Source organism: Molossus molossus, unplaced genomic scaffold (assembly GCF_014108415.1).
Source record: "Molossus molossus isolate mMolMol1 unplaced genomic scaffold, mMolMol1.p scaffold_m16_p_12, whole genome shotgun sequence".
Lineage (NCBI taxonomy): Eukaryota > Metazoa > Chordata > Mammalia > Chiroptera > Molossidae > Molossus > Molossus molossus.
The window spans coordinates 44,725,996-44,744,300 of NW_023425347.1; the positions used below are offsets into that span (position 1 = coordinate 44,725,996).

At 47.3% G+C, this 18,305-nt stretch overlaps 1 protein-coding gene across 1 annotated transcript in view; it reads right to left on the reverse strand.

The window, feature by feature from the left end:
• Positions 1–1,218: 1,218 nt before the first annotated feature.
• The window catches only part of AK5 (adenylate kinase 5), a 220,708-nt gene continuing 203,621 nt past the window's right edge, over positions 1,219–18,305 (reverse strand). Inside the window, exons 13-14 of the mRNA XM_036256345.1 lie at positions 17,786–17,974; positions 1,219–1,355 (exon numbers count right to left, since the gene is read on the reverse strand). Of these exons, the coding sequence (XP_036112238.1) occupies positions 1,287–1,355; positions 17,786–17,974 (258 nt within the window). The 3' untranslated portion in view covers positions 1,219–1,286. The remainder of the gene's footprint in view (positions 1,356–17,785; positions 17,975–18,305) is intronic.

An 18,305-nucleotide genomic window follows, 5' to 3' on the forward strand; every position in this document is an offset into this window, starting at 1 on the left:
TTATTTGTACATATCCATTTCAAGAAGAAGAAAAAAAAGACTTTAAAAATACATTTTTTGTCCCAGAAATGGATTTTATCTGCACAACCACTGGAGGAAAAAAAAAATCATGCAAACTGAAACGATGGTTTTTTTGTAGTGACTGACCAGAGGAAGATGCGGTTATTTCAGTAGAACACATAAGAAGCTCTGATTCTGGCAACTGATAGCACAAAAGAGAACCCAAACTTCACTGGTTTTATGCGAGGAAACAGTTTTACATTTGGATAGGATAAGGTTTGCAAACCCCTGGAAAAGGCCGGATGAAACAAATACAGTATCAGGATCTGTTGAACATTGTGTACTGACATGCTCCTCCCACCCACATCACTTTTATTACTGTTACTGTAATTCTTGTTTGGCAACAGTATTAAATAAACAGGTGATCATTTAAAATCAAAACTATAAATTGATATCAATCCAGTGAATGCAGTAATAAACCACCTCATGCTTTTAAATTATGTTTGGCAATTGGTGTTAGTGTATAACTGCCAAAATGCACCACCAAGTATACAAGAGGTCAGACAATTTTCTCCAGTTTGTTCTCTTGGCCATTATGACAGTATTCCAAGTAGCCAGTTTCATAAAAATGAAGAGAGAGAAGTTATTGGTGACTAGTCTGGGTTTTGCTGTCTTGGGAAAGCTATACAATTTCACATTTTAATCACATTTTTCAGATTGATTCAGATGTCTAATAATTGGCTTTGTCAACCTTATCTCTCTGGCTCTGAGCTACAAGTGGATAAGACTTGAGGAAGTAGTTACCAGAGGAAGATGCCTTGGCTTGCCCCCACCCCCCACCCCCATACTAAGGGTCTTCATGAGGCAACAGCATGTAAATGTTGGGGAGAGGAAGGAAGATATGATGGGGAAGTTAGGGATGCTAACTAACTCCCTATTTGATGAGAGGAACCAAATGATCAGACTCTAGCAAGTGCTGAGGCACAACTAACAGACTGGCACTGCACTGCCGTCCACATACTAACAGCGCTGAGGTGTGACCTGTGTGACAAAAGGGTGTGTGCTGTGAGTACACACAGCTGTCTGGGTTGTGAAGAGGCTGGGTAATACCAGATACACCATGCGTAGTTTCCAGAGGCCTCCGACAGGTCAAGCTAGGAAGCAAACAGCAATGTTGGGATTTGGGGATGGACACAAGAAGTTTAACCTGAAACATACTGTTAAGATAGTAACCTTTTAATATTTTTCTCTGTCTCCACTCTCCCTAACATACATGCATTTTGTCTTCAGAAAATAGAGTCAATGGCTCTGCAGAGTTGAAGAAAAACCTCCTCTGGTGTCCCCTCTGCATTTATCTGTATTTAAAAGGAAATAAGAGAAAGTTAGTCTTAAGAAACATTTGTAAATAAGACCATTTTTAATGATACAATTTTGCCTGCTTATAACTTGCTGTGCAAAATTTTCAAGCATAAGACAGCAAAACCAAGAAAGGGAGCCATTCAAAAAGTAAGTGCCTAACGTGAAACAACAGTGAGATGCTACTCCACACCTACGTGACGGCCAGAATTCCAAACGCTGACACCACCGCATGCCGGCGACGACGTGGAGCAGCAGGGACGCTCCGTCGCTGCAGGACGCAGAATGATCACAGCCACTTTGAAAGGCAGTTGGGCAGTGTCTTACAAAATTAAACACTCTTACCATATGATCCAGCAATTGCACTCCTTGGTATTTACCCAAAGGAGTTGAAAACATGTCCACACAAAAACCTGCACGCTAATGTTATAAGAGCTTTATTCATAATTGCCAAAGCTTTGAAGCAACCAATATGTCCTGCATTAGTTGGACAAACATTCAGACAATAGAATATTATCTAGTGCTCAAAAGAAATGAGTTATTAAGCCAGGAAGGATATGCAGGAAACTTAAATGCATATTACTGAATGAAAGAAGCCGATCTGGAAGGGGACATATTAGGTGCCATTCTGAAAAAGGGAAAACCGTGCAGACAATAAAAAGACCAGGGGTCGTGGGGAGAGGAGTGAGTAGGTGAAACGCAGGACTTATGCCGTGAAACCAGTCTGTATAATGGTGGGTGCATGTCATACATTTGTCAAGACCCACAGAAACTGGGCTTTTGTGATCATGCTATGTTTATCTAGGTTCACAGACTGTAACAAATGCACTACTCTGGTGTGGGACGTTGATTTGCGGGAGGTTGTGCATGTTTGAGATCAAGTATGTGAGAACTAGGCTCAATTTTGCTTGTGAACCTAAAACTGCTCAAAAAAATAGTCTATTTAAAACACCAGTGACAAAAACTAGGTGCCCTGTTGAGGTCAAGTATTGTGACGGGTCACGGAAAGACTTTGGAATTTGTGAAGATGAGACTTCTGAGTGTTCTGCAGCAGGGTGGGTAGGAACAGGGCATCGATGAGGGCTGTGCAGCAAACCCTTGCAGATGTGCTCAGGGCAGAGTCAGCTTGGAGATTGTTGCTACACCCCTCTCCAAGTTCCCTAACATGTAACCACTGAAACTTGTCCCATCACACATGTAACATCCACAGAAAGTAGAGGCTTGGGGATCCATGGAAGACTCACAGGAGAGGAGGAGGGGGCTTGCTTACTGCAGCTTTTTGGGGCTTTGTCTCCAGAGGTTCTCATTTGGTAGGTTTGGGCTGGGCCTCCTAAACTGCATATTTAACAAATCATCTAGATAATATTGGTGTGGGTCGGTCATCTTGGAGAAACAATGGTTTCTTCAACTCTCGTCTACCTTCTTCGGGCAAAGTAGTTTTGATTTCACAACACGAGGGACTTCACTGATTCCAGTGGTAGCATGCATTCTCAAACAGGACACATTTAGATATCCCAGAAAACAGATACTACAATGTTTACAGAAGCACTGTGTGTAATCACCCCAAATGGGAAAAATTGCAAAAGTTCATTGGCAGTAGATGGTAAGTCGTGGCATAAACTCCTGCCTTCACGAAGAGAAGACGGCCTGAGGAATGGAGAGGAGGCCATCACAGAACTGGTGTGAATGCCAGTGGGGACCGAAGAAGAAAGAATTGAGGGACGCCCGTGCTTCTGGCTGGGGCACCCGGCGGTGCCCCCGAAAGACAGAGGGAACACAGGAGAAGCAGCGTATTTCAGGGGGAACAGGTGAGCAGTTACGTTTCAGACACGTCAAGGTGAGGAAACCAGGCAGGGATGTCCTAAATGCATTTGATTTAAAGTCTTAGCTCTACTTATAAAATAAAATGCTCTATCTTTAAGTAAAACGAAATTGTGGCATAGTCATGTCATGGAATAGCGTGGTAATGAAAGAAATAGAGCTATGTTAAAAAACATGGATTCATCAGACAAAGTGGAGGGAACGAAGTGAGTCTCCAGAGCATATGCATTCTCTGTGCTTCCATTTACATCAAGTTCAACAACAAGCAAAGTACGTTGCATTGGCCAGGGATCCATGCACAGGTGGTAAAATCATAAGGAGCACGGAAATGCTCAGAGGAGTCAGGCTTGTGGTTTAGCCTTGTGGAAGAGGTCGGAAGATGTGACCAGGAGACACATGGCATGGGGATGGGCAAGGAGCTTCTGCTCCTTCTCTATTTCTTGACCTTTGCGGTGACTACACAGTGTTCATTTCTTATTCTTCAAACTGGACATATGACTTGTATGTGTTCCTGTATGTATGCTATAATAAGGACAAAATTAGAAGTGAAACTTAAAAATATTTCACACCCCCCACCCCACCCCCATAAATGCATCCTACTGGATCCTCACAGGAGAGCCGAAGACGGCCATCTGCAGCTCGTCTGTCTCCCTGGCTAGAGGCTCTGCATCTGGGGGTGGGGGGCAGGGCCTTAGCCTCTGCCACGCTCCCCCCCACAGCACCTAGCCTGTTGCTTCACCTCGCCTTCCTTTTCCTTCGAACCAACAAACACTTCCTGGTGCGACCATGCGCTGTGCGCTGGAGACAACCAAGCCGAGTGAGACCCGGGGCTCCCGAGGAGCTCGGCCCAAGGGCAGGGCCAGCGGCGGCAGGACCCGGCACTGCTAGGACGGACGCACAGCATCGCCGATAACGGGCACCTTCCACAAGCGGCACGCGGCCTCCTGCAGACGGTGATCGCAGTCATCTTTACAGTGACACACGGGACCACCACTGAAGCATAAGTGCCTTTTTTTTTTTTTTTTTTTGCTTAAAAAGAAATCACTTCTGCCCTCACTTCACTGCTAGCTCCCTTCCTCCTTCCTGCTCTCCCTCTTGGGAGCCCATGTTCGGACCCACAACCCGACTTGATGCAAGAATATGAGAGTCTCCCTTACAAAAGCCGGGCACCTCGGTTTCAGAGACGAGGGCTAATGAGCACAAGCGCCCGAAGGGCGAGACCGGTTGTTCTCCGAGGCCTGGGAGGCGCAGGCTGGTAGCTGGACCAGTGCCCACTTCTATTTCCATCCAAAACCAAACTACTCATTTTGCTGTGTGGCTTACATATGGGAGTTTTTATTTAATTAAATAAAAGAAAGCGCCTCATTGCCACTCAGACACAGTCACGAGCTGCCCGTGTGCCTCTGTGGAGCCCAAGGACGTGAGGAGATTTACAGACAGAAATCGAATCATCAGGCTTTCTGGATGGGAAAGGCAGCTTCTGACTGGAGTGAGAGGGAAACCGGTGACGTTACCTGGATCCTCAATGCCCAGGAGCACAAATCTGAGAAGAGAGGTCTAGAGGCAGTGAGCCAACTTAAAACAAATTACAGGAAGGGTGCGTGTGTGTGCGTGTATGTGCGTGTGTGTGCGCGCGTGTGTGCACATGTGTGCTGGGAAAGGTATGGGATGGATTTTTAGGAAGCAAAGAGAGCCCCGCCGAACGGGGTGGGCCCAGAGCTCTGTCTCCACTCTGGATTCTCCCTCGCTTCTCCGCAGGTTACCTGGACTTCTCCTGAATTGCAGTGTGGATTCTCCCTGCTCATCTAATTCCCACATGGAGAATATTTTCGGAGAACAATATGTGGCTTTTCTATTTTCACACAGAACTGTGTAACTCCAAGGAAATGGGGGGGGGGGGGACAACTTACTAAATGTTTCCTAAGTTACAGGAACTACTACTTCAGCTCATTCCCACCAGCTAACCAGGTGCTGGTGGGTTCCACATCCTCAGCGAGTAGAGGGGGGAAATGGTGATCGATGGAGGCCTAACTTGGGGTGGTGAACACACAATACAGTGTACAGGTGATGTGTTGTTGAATTGTGTACCTAATACCTGTACGATTTTGTCAACCAGTGTCACCCCAATAAAGTCAATAAAAAGGAAAAAATAAAAAAAAAGGAATGTGTAATTAGCATATTGATTGTTTTATATGAAGGGGGCTTAAAACTTGAAAATAAGGTGCTTTTCAACATACAGTAAGTCTGCTCCATAGTCAATGCTTATAGTACTAATTTCCAGCAACCCTCTTTTCACATGAACAGGAAAAGTAAATTTCATAATGTCCTTTTCCCAAAGATCTCTAGTTCTGAACCAGCAAAATCTGACTGTATGAGGTTTTAATGTCTTTAACTGAAAACTAGGTAAGTGCTCTGGCCGGTTTCGCTCAGCGGTTGGAGCATCGGCCTGCGGTCTGGAGAGACCCGGGTTCGGTTCCGGATGAGGGCATGTACCTCGGTTGCAGTTTGTCCCCGGCCCTGGTTGGTTGTGCGGGTGGCAGCCACTCGATGTGTCCCTTTCGCGTCGATGTTTCTCTCTCTCTCTCTCTCTTCCTCTCCCTCCCACTCTATCTGTACAAAAAATGGAAAAGTGTCCTCGGGTGAGGATAAAAAAAAAGAAAGAAACCTAGGTAAGTGGATTTACTTCTGACTTTAAGAGCGGACCCCTTTTGGTCTGAGACTTGATATAAAACCCTGCATTAAGTCCTGATCACTATACAAAAAGATTTTTTTGGGGTTAATCCACACTTGAGGATATTTTCCCACTGATTTTTAGATAGGGTGGAAGGAGGGAAGGAGAGAGAAACATCAATGTGAGAAAGAGACATTGATTGGTTGCCTCCCACAGGACCCGACAGGGGCCGGGATCGAACCTACAACCCAGGCACAGTGGTTAAAATGTTGGCCCACTGACCAAAGGGTCTCAGGTTCGATTCCCAGTCAAGGGCACATGCCTGGGTTGCAGGCCACGGCAGCCGATCGATGTTTCTCTCTCTCTCTCTCAAAATCAATTTTTAAAAAATCTCAAATAATAAATAAATAAAATAAATTTTCTAGACCAGCATTGTCCAATAAAAATATAATGTGGACCACATGTGTATTTAAAATTGTTTTAGTAGTCACATTACCAACAGCAAAAAATGAAATTAATGTAATGATGCATTTTACTTAATATATTCTAAGTATTAATATTTTAAATGTACTCAATATAGAAAGTATTGCAATATTTTTACATTCTTTTTTACTGTGTCTTCAAATTTCAGTACTTAAGTATACCTCTATATGCTAAATTTCCGTCAGAAATACTAGAATTGTATTTATATTTCATAAAACTTATGGTTGAAATTGTAGATTTCACAGACTGATGTTGTTCCAACATATATTTGAATTTTCTAATAACTGAGTTAAATACCAGTTTTAAAAGTTAGATTAGTTTAGCCGTGGCCTGTAACCCAGGCATGTGCCCTTAACCGGGAATCGAACCTGAGACCCTTCGGCCTGAAACCCGAGCAGGTGCCCTGACAGAATTGAACTGGTGACTTTTCAGTGCGTGGGACGACGCCCAACCAACTGAGCTACACTGATCAGGGCTAGAAAATGTACTGAATGAAAGAGAAATGAATGAATGAATGAATGAACGAATGAATGCATCACAGTCTTGCCTGAACCTTGCTTTTTAAGTCTAGTGTGCCACTACTTTAATTCATCTGTTACCCCATCTTGTGCTACCATTATTGGGCTCTTCAGGTGTCAGTGCCTTTGTCCCCTCTCCATCTGCTATGAACTTGTACTCATCCTTTAGGACCCAGCTCAAATGTTCTCTTCTGTCTGTAGCTTTTTCTGCCTTTCCAGGACCAAGCTCCGAAGACATGGAACATTCTGTGAATCCTTTCACTATGTTGACCGCCTCAGTGTCACGGGTCTCTTTTCCTCTTTGAATTCCCAGCATTAAGCACTATGCCTTGGACGTTACAGATGCCCCATAACTGTCTGAATACGCCAGGGACCTTCGGTGGAACAACACCAATTCCCTGCTGGTAGAAGCCTGGCAGCAACTCCTGAAGAAGTTCTCAGTCCCAGCGAAGCCAGGGAAGGGACGGCCCTGCTGCGGGCAAAGGCCGAGCCGACGTGCCTGCAGCCGCAGAGGGAGAGAACCGCCGTGCGCACAGCAGAGTGCAGAGGTCTGCGTTCTCCTCCGCCTGCTGCTCCAGCGGCTGCAAACAAGCCCTGGGCACAACTCATTTCTCCAGGACCACAGGGGTGCGAAGAAGATTGCACCGAGTCCAAAGCTCTGCGGGAATCCAGCGAAGCCTCAACAATCAGAAGGGGAAGGGTGGAGAGAACACTCTTTCAAGCAGAATCACAAAGCAGGGGTTTCGTAAGCCTCGCAGAGGCAGATGGAAGATTTATGCCCCATCTGTCAGTGAGAGGACAGAACTTAGGGCTCCTCGAAGCCCTTTCTCCTTCATGTACTTTTCTTTCTTTCGTCGGGGCCGAGGGCAGGATCCAGGCTGCCAGGGGCCCTCAGCCCCAGCAGGCCCAGACGAATCTGGGAGGCTTCAGACTCAAGACTGAGAAGTGAACTCTGCTGACATGGGGCATTGATAACAGGGCCAGACGTCCGGGAAAAGGGAAATTCCAGAGCTTGTCTATATTCAAAGAACAGTTCTCAGGGCTATGTGGAGACCAAGGGAAGCGGTCCCTACAACTAGAAACAAAAGCCTAAACATGGGTGTTTATTTATTTACTGCATAGTTGTTAGTAGTAGACAAATACAACCAGACTGGAAATAAACTAGTGGAATAAACTATAGAACATCCATATTATGGCTTGGCCGGTGTGGCTCAATGGTTGAGCATCGACCCATGCACCAAGAGATTGATGGTTCAATTCCCAGTCAGGGCACATGCCCAGGTTGTGGGTCCGATCCCCAGTAGGGGCATGTAGGAGGTGGCCAATCAATGTTTCTATTTCTCTCTCCCTCTCTTTCCTCTCCCTCTAAAATCAATAAACAAAAAAGAATTAAAAAAAATATCCATGGCCCTGGCCGGTTTGGCTCAGCGGTTAGAGCGTCAGCCTGCGGTCCACAGAGACCCAGGTTCGGTTCCCGCTAAGGGCATGTACCTTGGCTGCAGTTTGTCCCCGGCCCTGGTTGGGTCGTGTGGGTGGCAGCCACTCGATGTGTCCCTTTCACATCGATGTTTCTCTCTCTTCCTCTCTCTCCTTCCCGCTCTATCTGAGTAAAAAATGGAAAAATGTCCTCGGGTGAGGATAAAAAAAAAAAAAAAAAATCCATGTTATGGAACATTACATAACTATTAAAAAGAAAACATTATTGCAATATGTACTGACTTCCAGATGTTTCAAAAAAGTGTGTACAGGATGGTAGTATTAGCCTATTTGACCTTCAGAGAATCTCAAGGGAAACCCTGCCCACTCCCCTCCCTCCTGGGCAAGGGGATCTGGTAAGCACCCCTGAGCTAGCCTCTCCCAACCTCCCCCTAAGCATCCGTGGAGACCCAGAGGAAGATGAACAGTCACAGGAATTCTGACAGCTTTGACCGTTACCTACAGCCAATGGAAGTGGATTCCATTATGTGCTGCTGACTTAGAAAACGACCAGAAAAGCAGGACTCTGTCTTTCTGCTACATGGCCACGGCTTTCAAAGGCAAGCGCTGTTCTTTCTCCCTGTGCCCCACCGGGACATCTTTTCCGAGACCGAACTGAACACTGTGTCACCAAAAGAACCACCGAGGAAGCCGGGAGACAGCCTGCACTCCCAATCGTGCTGCAGGAGGGGCGAGCTGGAGGCACATGGAGGGTGGCAGGGGTCCCTGCTGAGCACGCCTCAGCCCCGAAATTCCACACTAGGTGCGAGCCTCCCAGGCGCTGGGAGCAGAGGAGCTGTGCGCCCCCATGTGCCTTCCGGCGGAGATCTAGGTGTGAGCAGTCCTGGTGCCATCGGTAAGCCAGGGCACAGAGTGAGATTAATGATAACCTGCATGGCCTATGGGTCTGGGGAATCCCCCTCCATCTCCATCCCTGAGCTGAAGGATGTGATAGACTACAGTTTCCGAAGGTGGCTGCAACAATGTCTCCCACCCCACATGCTCTTCTGAATGCGACCTTGCCATTCGCCTATCGGGAGATGAAGTATACTCTCCCTCCCCTTGAACCTGGCCTTAGTGACATTTTTGTACCCAGTAGAATGTAGTGGAATTGATGCTGTGTGGTTTCCGGGCTGGGTCAGGAGACTTGCAGCTCCTGCCTTGGTCTCTTGGAACATTTACTCACGGGGGGCTCTCACCGGGGTGCCACCTAGGACCCAGGGGCAATGCTGTGCCGATCACGAGCCATTCTAGGGAGGCCACATGCAGGTGCTCGGCTGATGGTTCCAGGCACCAGACATGCGAATGAGGACAGTCCTGGACGTGGAGATAGCAGCCCAAGCTGTGGTGGCCCCCAGGTGTTCGAGACAACCCAGCTGAGGCCCCAAACACAGGGGGCAGAGAGAAGCCTTCCTACTGCACCTTCCCCAGATTCCCGGCGCCCAGGAGCCATGAGTGTCACATAATGATTGTGGTTTTATGCCACTAAATTTTGGGTGGTTTGTTATACAGCAACAGATAACCAGAATAGAAGATAAGTAAACTTAAGACAAATTGAGGCTTTTGAACAAAACAAAACAAAACAACAAAAAACCTACAGAAAAGGCAAAAGGCACACTGTTCTGGTGACTCAGAAGGTACAAAGACCTCTGAAAACCATCAAAAACAGAAACTGGAAACATTTTAAATAAAAGTTTTTGAATATTCAGCCATAAATACAGTAGTAGTCAAAAGTAGGTTTACAGTTGTGAGTATGGGAAGGTTGATTCTTGTATTATTATTTATTAATTTTTGTATTATTTGCCATTAAACAACTATAATCCTACTTTTGCCTACCCTTGTATATATTGAGTATGCCCCCCCTCCCCGCACTGTTCAACACCCTGGGGATAGAGCTGTGAACGAGACAGGTGTCATTCTTCCCACCAGGAAATTTATTTTCCACTAGTAGCTGTAGAAAAGTAAAGAATTAATGATAACTAAGTATGAGAAATTCAAAGATGGAGAAAGAAACAGTGCTATGAGATCACACAGGAGGGACAATTGATGTATACTGCTGTTAATTTAAACAGTGCACAGACATGGTGAACTTAAACAGTAAGAAGACATGGTAGCTATGAAATAAGAGCAGAAAGTCATGAGATGAGAACAGACTTCAGCAGAAAAGGCAATGGTATGAGATGAAAAGAATAAGCTAAGGTAAGAAAAAAACCCACATGAGGATTAAAATCAATGTTGGTAGCTAGAGAGCAGGAATGATGGATAGTATCAAAAACTGAACTGGACACCTGGTGGGAGTGGCTCAGTGGACTGAGTGTCATTCCATGCACCAAGGGTCACCGGTTCGATTCCTGGTCAGGCCCAGAAGGGGGCATGCAGGAGGCAGCTGACTGATGTTTCTCTCTCACATCAATGTTTCTCTCCCTCTCTCTCCCTCTCCCTTCCTCTCTGTCTAAAAAAAACAAATCAATCAAAAGAAAAATCGAATTGGTACTAGGAAAGACACATTTGGGATTTTTCCTAGAAAGTAGATAGCAAAACAAAACAAAACAAAAAGAATGGAATGTGTTATAGACAAAGAACAGTGCTCCCCAGTACAGAGTCCCTGCCACATGCTGCCATTGAGCCCCTGAAATGTGTCGACTCTGAACTGAGATGTGCTGTCAGTGTGAAACACACCCCGATGTTAGAGTTGATAAAATTAGTATCATCTGTCTCTGTTTTTTTTTTTTTTTCCCTACTATGGCTACTAGAAAAATCTAAAGTTATATGTGTGCCTCACCTCATATTTCTATTGGTCAGACGTGGTATAGAAGGATGAGAGTGGGGATCCAAGCATTTTGTGTTTTTGAAGAATTTTGAAGGAAAACAAAGTACATCAAAATAATCAAGAATAATTGCAGAAAACGTTTTTGGGTTAGAAAAATGTGTCTATGCCAGTGAAAAATCAGTGAAAGCAGACCTATCCCTGGACACAAGTTTTGAATTGTATGAAAACAATTTTCAAAATTTCTTAAAGATATTAGCTGAAAAAAGTTACTTCTAAATTTGTCTCTGCCTTTCCTCCACAACACCAACTGCGTGAAAACAGTAGAGCAATGCTTACTGATTTTTTAAAATATGTTTTTACTGATTTTTTAGAGAGAGATAGAAAAACCCATGTGAGAGAGAAACATCAATCAGCTGCCTCCTGCACACCCCCGCTGGGGACTGAGCTAGGCCCAGGCATGTGCCCCGACTAGGAATCGAACAGGGACCTCTCAGTCCACGGTACGAAGCTCAGTCCACTGAGCCACACCAGCTGGGCTGCTTACTGATTTTTGATAGAAAAATATTATGACCTAATTTTATATGCAGTAAAACTGTCATTTGTGTGTCCAGCCACTATGACGGTCTTCTCAGATATTCACGGAGAAATTGAACTAAAAATTAGTGCGAGTTATTTTAGCCAACTGAAAGAGGAATCAACATTAGGAATTCAAGTACAGAGAATTCAAGGTATAAAAGTAATTTTGAATTTTTCTTTACTTGTGTTTGGCGCCGAACTTAGGAATCCAGTAGATCAAGGGTTATCAACTGGAGTTTGCATCCAAGGGGTGAAGTTGGACCTTACGATGCCTTCTGCCTCCGATCCTTTCAAGGAGGGACCAGGAGCCGCTCTGCTCATTCTCTACCCCTCGGCCCGCAGACGGCTCCTGCCAGGCTGGATGACTACCCAGCACAGCAGCGGGTACTGTCGTATTTCAGGATTCACTAAAAATGGTTCAACTATTTGTGAAGTTGAGACACTGCAGCAGCAGAATTGCTGAACAAAATACTTATTTTCTCCTTTTCAGAAGCAGAGTTGCCAAGGAACGTGATCTTGTGCATGTGTCAAATGCATGTTTAATGAGACATGGGCCTCTCTTTTTATTTTTTTAATGGTTAATTCTAATGAATAACCCAGGGACAGAGATCATCTGTTATCAGGCACTTTTCGCCGACGGCCTGGGGTGTTTCCGGGCTACTGATACCATGAGCAACACACACATACAAAATGGAGAAAAATAAATATGTACGAACATATATCAAAAGTGGTTATCTTTGGGTGCAATAATTCTGGATAATTTTTAACTTTATACTCTTAAATTTTCTAATGTGTTTCTTTAAATAAATCAGTTGTTATTTTTATACTTAGCAAAAGAGAGGTTTTAAATATCAATTTATACATTTTTGTATATACCACATAAGGTAGCTATTTCTCTTCTGGGAACCCCTTGTCCCCCACCCAATCCCAAGGGAAGAGTCCTAGGAAAGCATGGGTATATCAGTCAGGTCTCAGTTCAAATGGGACCTCCTCAGAGACTTTCCAACCCCCCACCGAGAACAGCTACCCTCGGCAACTTCCTCTATGTTGTTTTGTACATAGAGCTGATCCTATTAGGAATGATTTCACTTTCTTGTCTACTGTTCTTTTTTTCAGTGGGGGTACTTTGTTTTGTTTTCTGCTGTGTCCCCAGCACCAAAAAATAGTGTCTGACCTGTGGCTGCAGTAAAAAAATATCTACAGGACAAGTGGAAAAGCCCCATGTGACCCCACCTGTCCAGCCTTAGGTCAAGGGCAAGGGAGAGGACCCTGAGCAAAGCAAGACCAATCACAACATTTCTCTCTGGAGTTTGGAACTTTGTGGTAACAGGTGAACATGGAAGTAGCAGGGTGGCCATACTCTGGCTTTTGGGCCTGAGACAGAAAAATCTGGAGGAGAGAGAGAGAAATGTGTGTGAGAAGCAGAGGGAGCCAGGCCCCACAGCCTCCTGGGCCTACTGCGGTCCGCCTCAGGGGGCACGACCCTCCGGTTCAGTTCTGTGTTTCAGGTTAGGCCGCTTGGAGGTGGCCCCCTGTTACCCACTGCCAAGGAGTCCTAATTACTATGCCCATGGTCACGACCATATTAGAAAACTCAGCAAAAAAAGTTTCGCAGGAAATACTTCAGACGGGCTGCTTCTGAGTGGTGGGATGACCTAGTTTTCTCTATTTTCTAAAACAAATATATGTCGCTTTTATGACAAGAAAGTACTATCTATTTTTGCCTGAGAATCATAGAGCGGTAGGCCTAGAGGACTCGGTAGCTGGCGTTCGGTCCATCCCCTTCACTTCGGATGCGGAGCAGAGGTTAAGCGTGGAATGACCCCCAAGTTCACAAAGCTCGTTCACAGCCTGCGCCTCAGGCTGTCTGATGCCCGGGCCAGCATTTTCTCTACCAGGGACTCTGTGGCCAGCTATGGTGCTTGTCACCCTGCCATGCTACATTTCAATTATTTTTTCAGTAATAAATTCTCTCACTCTGGTGGGGGGCGGGGGGGAGCTTCCTCTATGGGTTAACTGCAGTTAACTCTTCCTTTATGGACCCGACTCTCCTACTGCTGGGCTGGGGCGTTTCAGCAGCCACACCTCGGTGGGGAGGAAAGAAATGCCCCCGCTGATGGGTGGGGAGGAAAGAAATGCCCCCGCTGATCGGTGGGGAGGAAAGAAATGCCCCCGCTGGTCGGTGGGGAGGAAAGAAATGCCCCCTCTGATCGGTGGGGAGGAAAGAAATGCCCCCGCTGATCGGTGGGGAGGAAAGAAATGCCCCCTCTGATCGGTGGGGAGGAAAGAAATGCCCCCTCTGATGGGTGGGGAGGAAAGAAATGCCCCCTCTGATGGGTGGGGAGGAAAGAAATGCCCCCTCTGATGGGTGGGGAGGAAAGAAATGCCCCCTCTGATGGGGGGGGGGAGGAAAGAAATGCCCCCTGATCGGTGGGGAGGAAAGAAATGCCCCCTGATCGGTGGGGAGGAAAGAAACGCCCCTGCTGGTCGCTGACGAGCGCCCCGCGTGCAGGGAGGCTAGGAGTGGAAGGGGAGACGTCTGTTTTAACTCTGTCAGGGGTGAGAGGACAAGCAGCCGGACACCTAGGGGACCCATCGGTATCCATGCGCCTCTGTTCTTTGGATTACGGTGAAAGAAGTTCTAACTTTATTGTATGATCACAGCAAATTAAGGACCCAAAGAAGGCGGCAGTGGCTGTATACATTCGGCGTTGCTTTCTTTTTAACGACCTTTGTTTGAAATTTCATTGAACTTAAACAAAAAAAAATTTTTTTCTTTATTGATTTTAGAGAGGGGATAACTGAAGAGGGGAGAGAGAGAGAGATCATCGACTGACCGCCTCCTGCATGCCCCCCACTGGGGTTGGGCCCGCAACCTGGGCATGTGTCCTGACTGTAAATCCAACTGGCGACCTCTTGGTGCAGGGGTCCACGCTCAACCACTGAGCTGCACCGGCGGGACTCGTTGCACCTTTTTCTTGGCCACTTGCTTGTGGCCAAAGGGGCTGTCATTAGGCCGGGGTGCCAGGGATGGATTCACCTTGAGCATGACTGGGCCACACTGAGGCCTGAGGCAGGTGCTTGTGAGGGTGAGCTGTTTCCGGCCGGCCCACAGTGAGGCTCTAAGTCCTTTGTGCCTCTCACTCAGCTACTGATTTGTCCCACTTGCATCTTGAACTGTACTCACCAGCCCCACCTAGTTTTAAGAAAACTCCTCTAATGGGCCAAGAGCCCACAGGGATGGTGAACAGCATGGCTTTGGGCTCAGCAACCAATGGGACAGGGAGGAAGTGCTACCAATCCAAAGGGCATCGCAGGAACAAGACACAGACTGTCACTTGCAATCCAGGGGGTGATTGAGCTGTTGCAAGAAGATTGGACAGGAGCCCAGAGGCCAGAAAACACAAAGGGACAGAGGCTTCCTCCTCCTCCGCTGGAGCACAAGCCTGTCCCCCTCCCCTGCTTCCTCAGTCCCCCTTCTATAGCCCCAGCTGCTGGCAAACCCCACAGGCCACCTGCAAACAATTCTCACCTCCCCGTTCCCCACACTCGCCCTCCCTGTCTCTATGCTAGGTGGGGAGGAAGTTTTTTTTGGTTTTGTTTTGTTTTGTTTTTAAATCTCTGCAGCTGCGTTGGTAGAGGACAGCCCTGGGCAGAGGCAATGGGACACAGCCGTCTCCTCAAGAGGTCCTCTGGGGTCCTGAGCACCGGAGCCCACACTGCTCCTGAGTCAGGGCTGGAGCTGTTTTCAATATTTGTGAAGTGGATCAAAAACGTTACCTCATCACGGACCCAGCTGCCAGCATCTCCAAAATGCAGGGGAAGCTAAAGAGATGAACCAAATGGAACTGGAAAGTTCCTTTCCCACTACCTTAGATATTTCCACAGATCCCAGAGCGCAGATGTGTCTGAGCACTCGGCCCGCAGCCACGCGCCCGGCGTTTGTGATCGTGTGGAATTTAGATTGGAATAAGGCTCGAGAAAGAGCACACGGGTTTTCTGACTCTGCAAGTGGCTCAACTCTGCATTCCTAAGGGATTTTCTCACCTCTGTAAATCTCCAACGTGGGAAAAGTACCCTTCTGTCTGAATACTTCCTGTATGTGTTCATGCTGCACCAAGTGTGGACACCACTAACCTTGGAAAGGTCTCTGAAACCCTGAGTTTTTAAGCCCCTGCTCTTATACAATGCACTTTTAGTTCGCTTGTTTTCAAAGACCCGTCTTTGTTTTATATGACAACCAGAGGTTAACTAAGCACTGCATAGCGGTTTCCAAATCCTATTGGCAGCAGCCGCCTGGAGACCTGGGCTAACAAACCTGCTGAGGCCACACCCGGGTACTGTGGGAAAGACTACGATGAGGGACTAGCAAGGTCTGCCACAGACACGGGAGCTGGGGATGACAGCTCTTTGTCACATATCCACATACTTGACATCGCTGCATTAAATCAAGGAACACCTTTCAGACTTCTATACCCAGGGCTAAGTTCTTCAAGGCTGGAAAAGGGACCATCACCAGGTTTAGAAAATGAGAATTTAGCCCTGGCCAGTTTGGCTCAGTGGTTAGAGCATCGGCCTGCGGTCCGGAGAAACCCGGGTTCGGTTCCTGCTAAGGGCACGTACCTCAGTTGCAGTTTGTCCCCAGCCCTGGTTGGGTGGCAGCCACTCGATGTGTCCCTTTCACGTCGATGTTTCTCTCTCTCCCTCCCACTCTATCTGAACAAAAAATGGAAAAAATGTCCTCAGGTGAGGATAAAAAAAAAAGAGAGAATTTATTATCAAACATTTCCCCCACCAAGGAATCTACCATGTAGTTGCCTCAGAGACAAGTTTGCGCTGTAGGAGTTGATGTCTCCCAGGGACTTACTGTGAAGAGCAGAAAGTTCACTCTCCCTCTTCTGCTTTGGGGCCTCGGGATTTTGTTCCTGGAATCCTGTTCTAGCCTCCCAGTGGTCTCCTTTCCTTACCTCCTCGGAGTCCGTTCTCTACAAGGCTGATGGAGTGAACTTTCTGAATGAAAGCCCTGGTTTTGTCTGCCGCTTCAGTAGTTCCCATCACCCACAGGACAATGATTCGCTCCTACTTACGGTTCATCTTGACCTGGTCCTTGCTTGCCTGCCCAGCCCCTTCCCTTGTCCTTTTCCTTGTCACTTTGCATCACAGCCAAGCCGAGTTCCTGTCCCACCCGACTCTTTTCACTGGGGGATCCTTCCATGTGGCCGGCTCCCTCACCTCTTACCCCACCCCCAGCATCAACTTAGCTGACCTTCCTCAGTGCCTTTCATTTCCCCTGACACTGGGTCAAAGGGCCCTTGGGAATCACTCAGCGCTCGCTTGGCCTCCACACTGTGATCACAGGTCTGTCTGTGTCTCCCACTAAAACTCCGAGCTACAGCAGGCACGGACACACCTTATCCTCTGTGTCCAAACCAGAAGGGCACTGGATGCCCACAGGAGGTGCTTGCTACCTGTTTATTAAATGAGTGAATGAATGGGGGTTGTCGTTCCCCCAAATTCACAGAATGAGTGGTGACTTCTCACGAATTATCTCTCACTCAGTGGGCATGACTCATTTCCCCACAGTACCTTCACCGTTTTACCCCATTACCTGCGCTCCTGGCTCTGTATACTGCTTCTTTCAATATCAGTTATTGCAAGACATTGAGGCAAAGGAGACACATGCCAATTATGGACTGTGTGAAATCTAGAAATTCAAAGTCGTTGAATTGCAGAGCTACAAGGGACCTTCTAGAAAACCCCGTGCAGCTCAGGTCCAGAGGGCAGAGTTTACCCTCCCCCCTGCCTCCTCCCTCCCTTCATTCCCGCCCCGCCCTCTCCGTTTTGGGAGAGGGAATTGTTTTCAGCAACTCTAATGGTGTCCGTGAAAACTGTATGACCAGATTTCCTGGTCTATATGAGGACAACTATTTAATTGTGATATAAAAGGAAAGAGAGCAAGGGAGGCATATTTTGGCCCCAATTGTGCAGTTGTATGCAGCTCTAATTCCCAGACCCCTTCACCAAAAATGTCCTTTTTTTCCCTTTCTCTTTTCTTAAAAAAAAAAAAAAAAAGTGGGGAACCGGCTCACTGGGGACGGAGGGGAACGGACCCACCTTCTGTAGCCCCGTTTTGGTCTCATAGTAGGCGACCACGGGGATGGAGGCGCGGTAGTAGGCTTCCAGGCGCCGGGCGATGGTGGCGGCGTTGTCCGCGCCCGGGCTGCGCTGGCTCCGCTGCAGAAGGCGGTTGGTCATGGTGTCTGCGGAGCAGTCCATACAGATCACCAAGTGTGGGTCTCCAATCTGGGGGAGGGGACACAGCCCGGTCAGAAATTCCATTCTGTGGTGTTCTGGAAAGGCCTGGAACCCCCGGCGCTTCCCCTTCTTGGCCTCCCGGTTCCTGTTAAGGTCCCAGAACTACATGGCCGCAGAGCTGGGACCGGACTTCACGCCCCTCATTTCCCGGCCAGTGGTTTCCACCTGGTGCCTCAGCGCTGCCCCTTGCTCTCAGCCTCTGTCACCTCCTGTAATGCAGGGAGTATGTAGGATGCCACCCAGTACACTCACAATCTGTCCTCCACAGAAAGGGGAGGGGTGTGTGCGTGTGCATGTGTGTGTGTGCATGTGTGTGTGT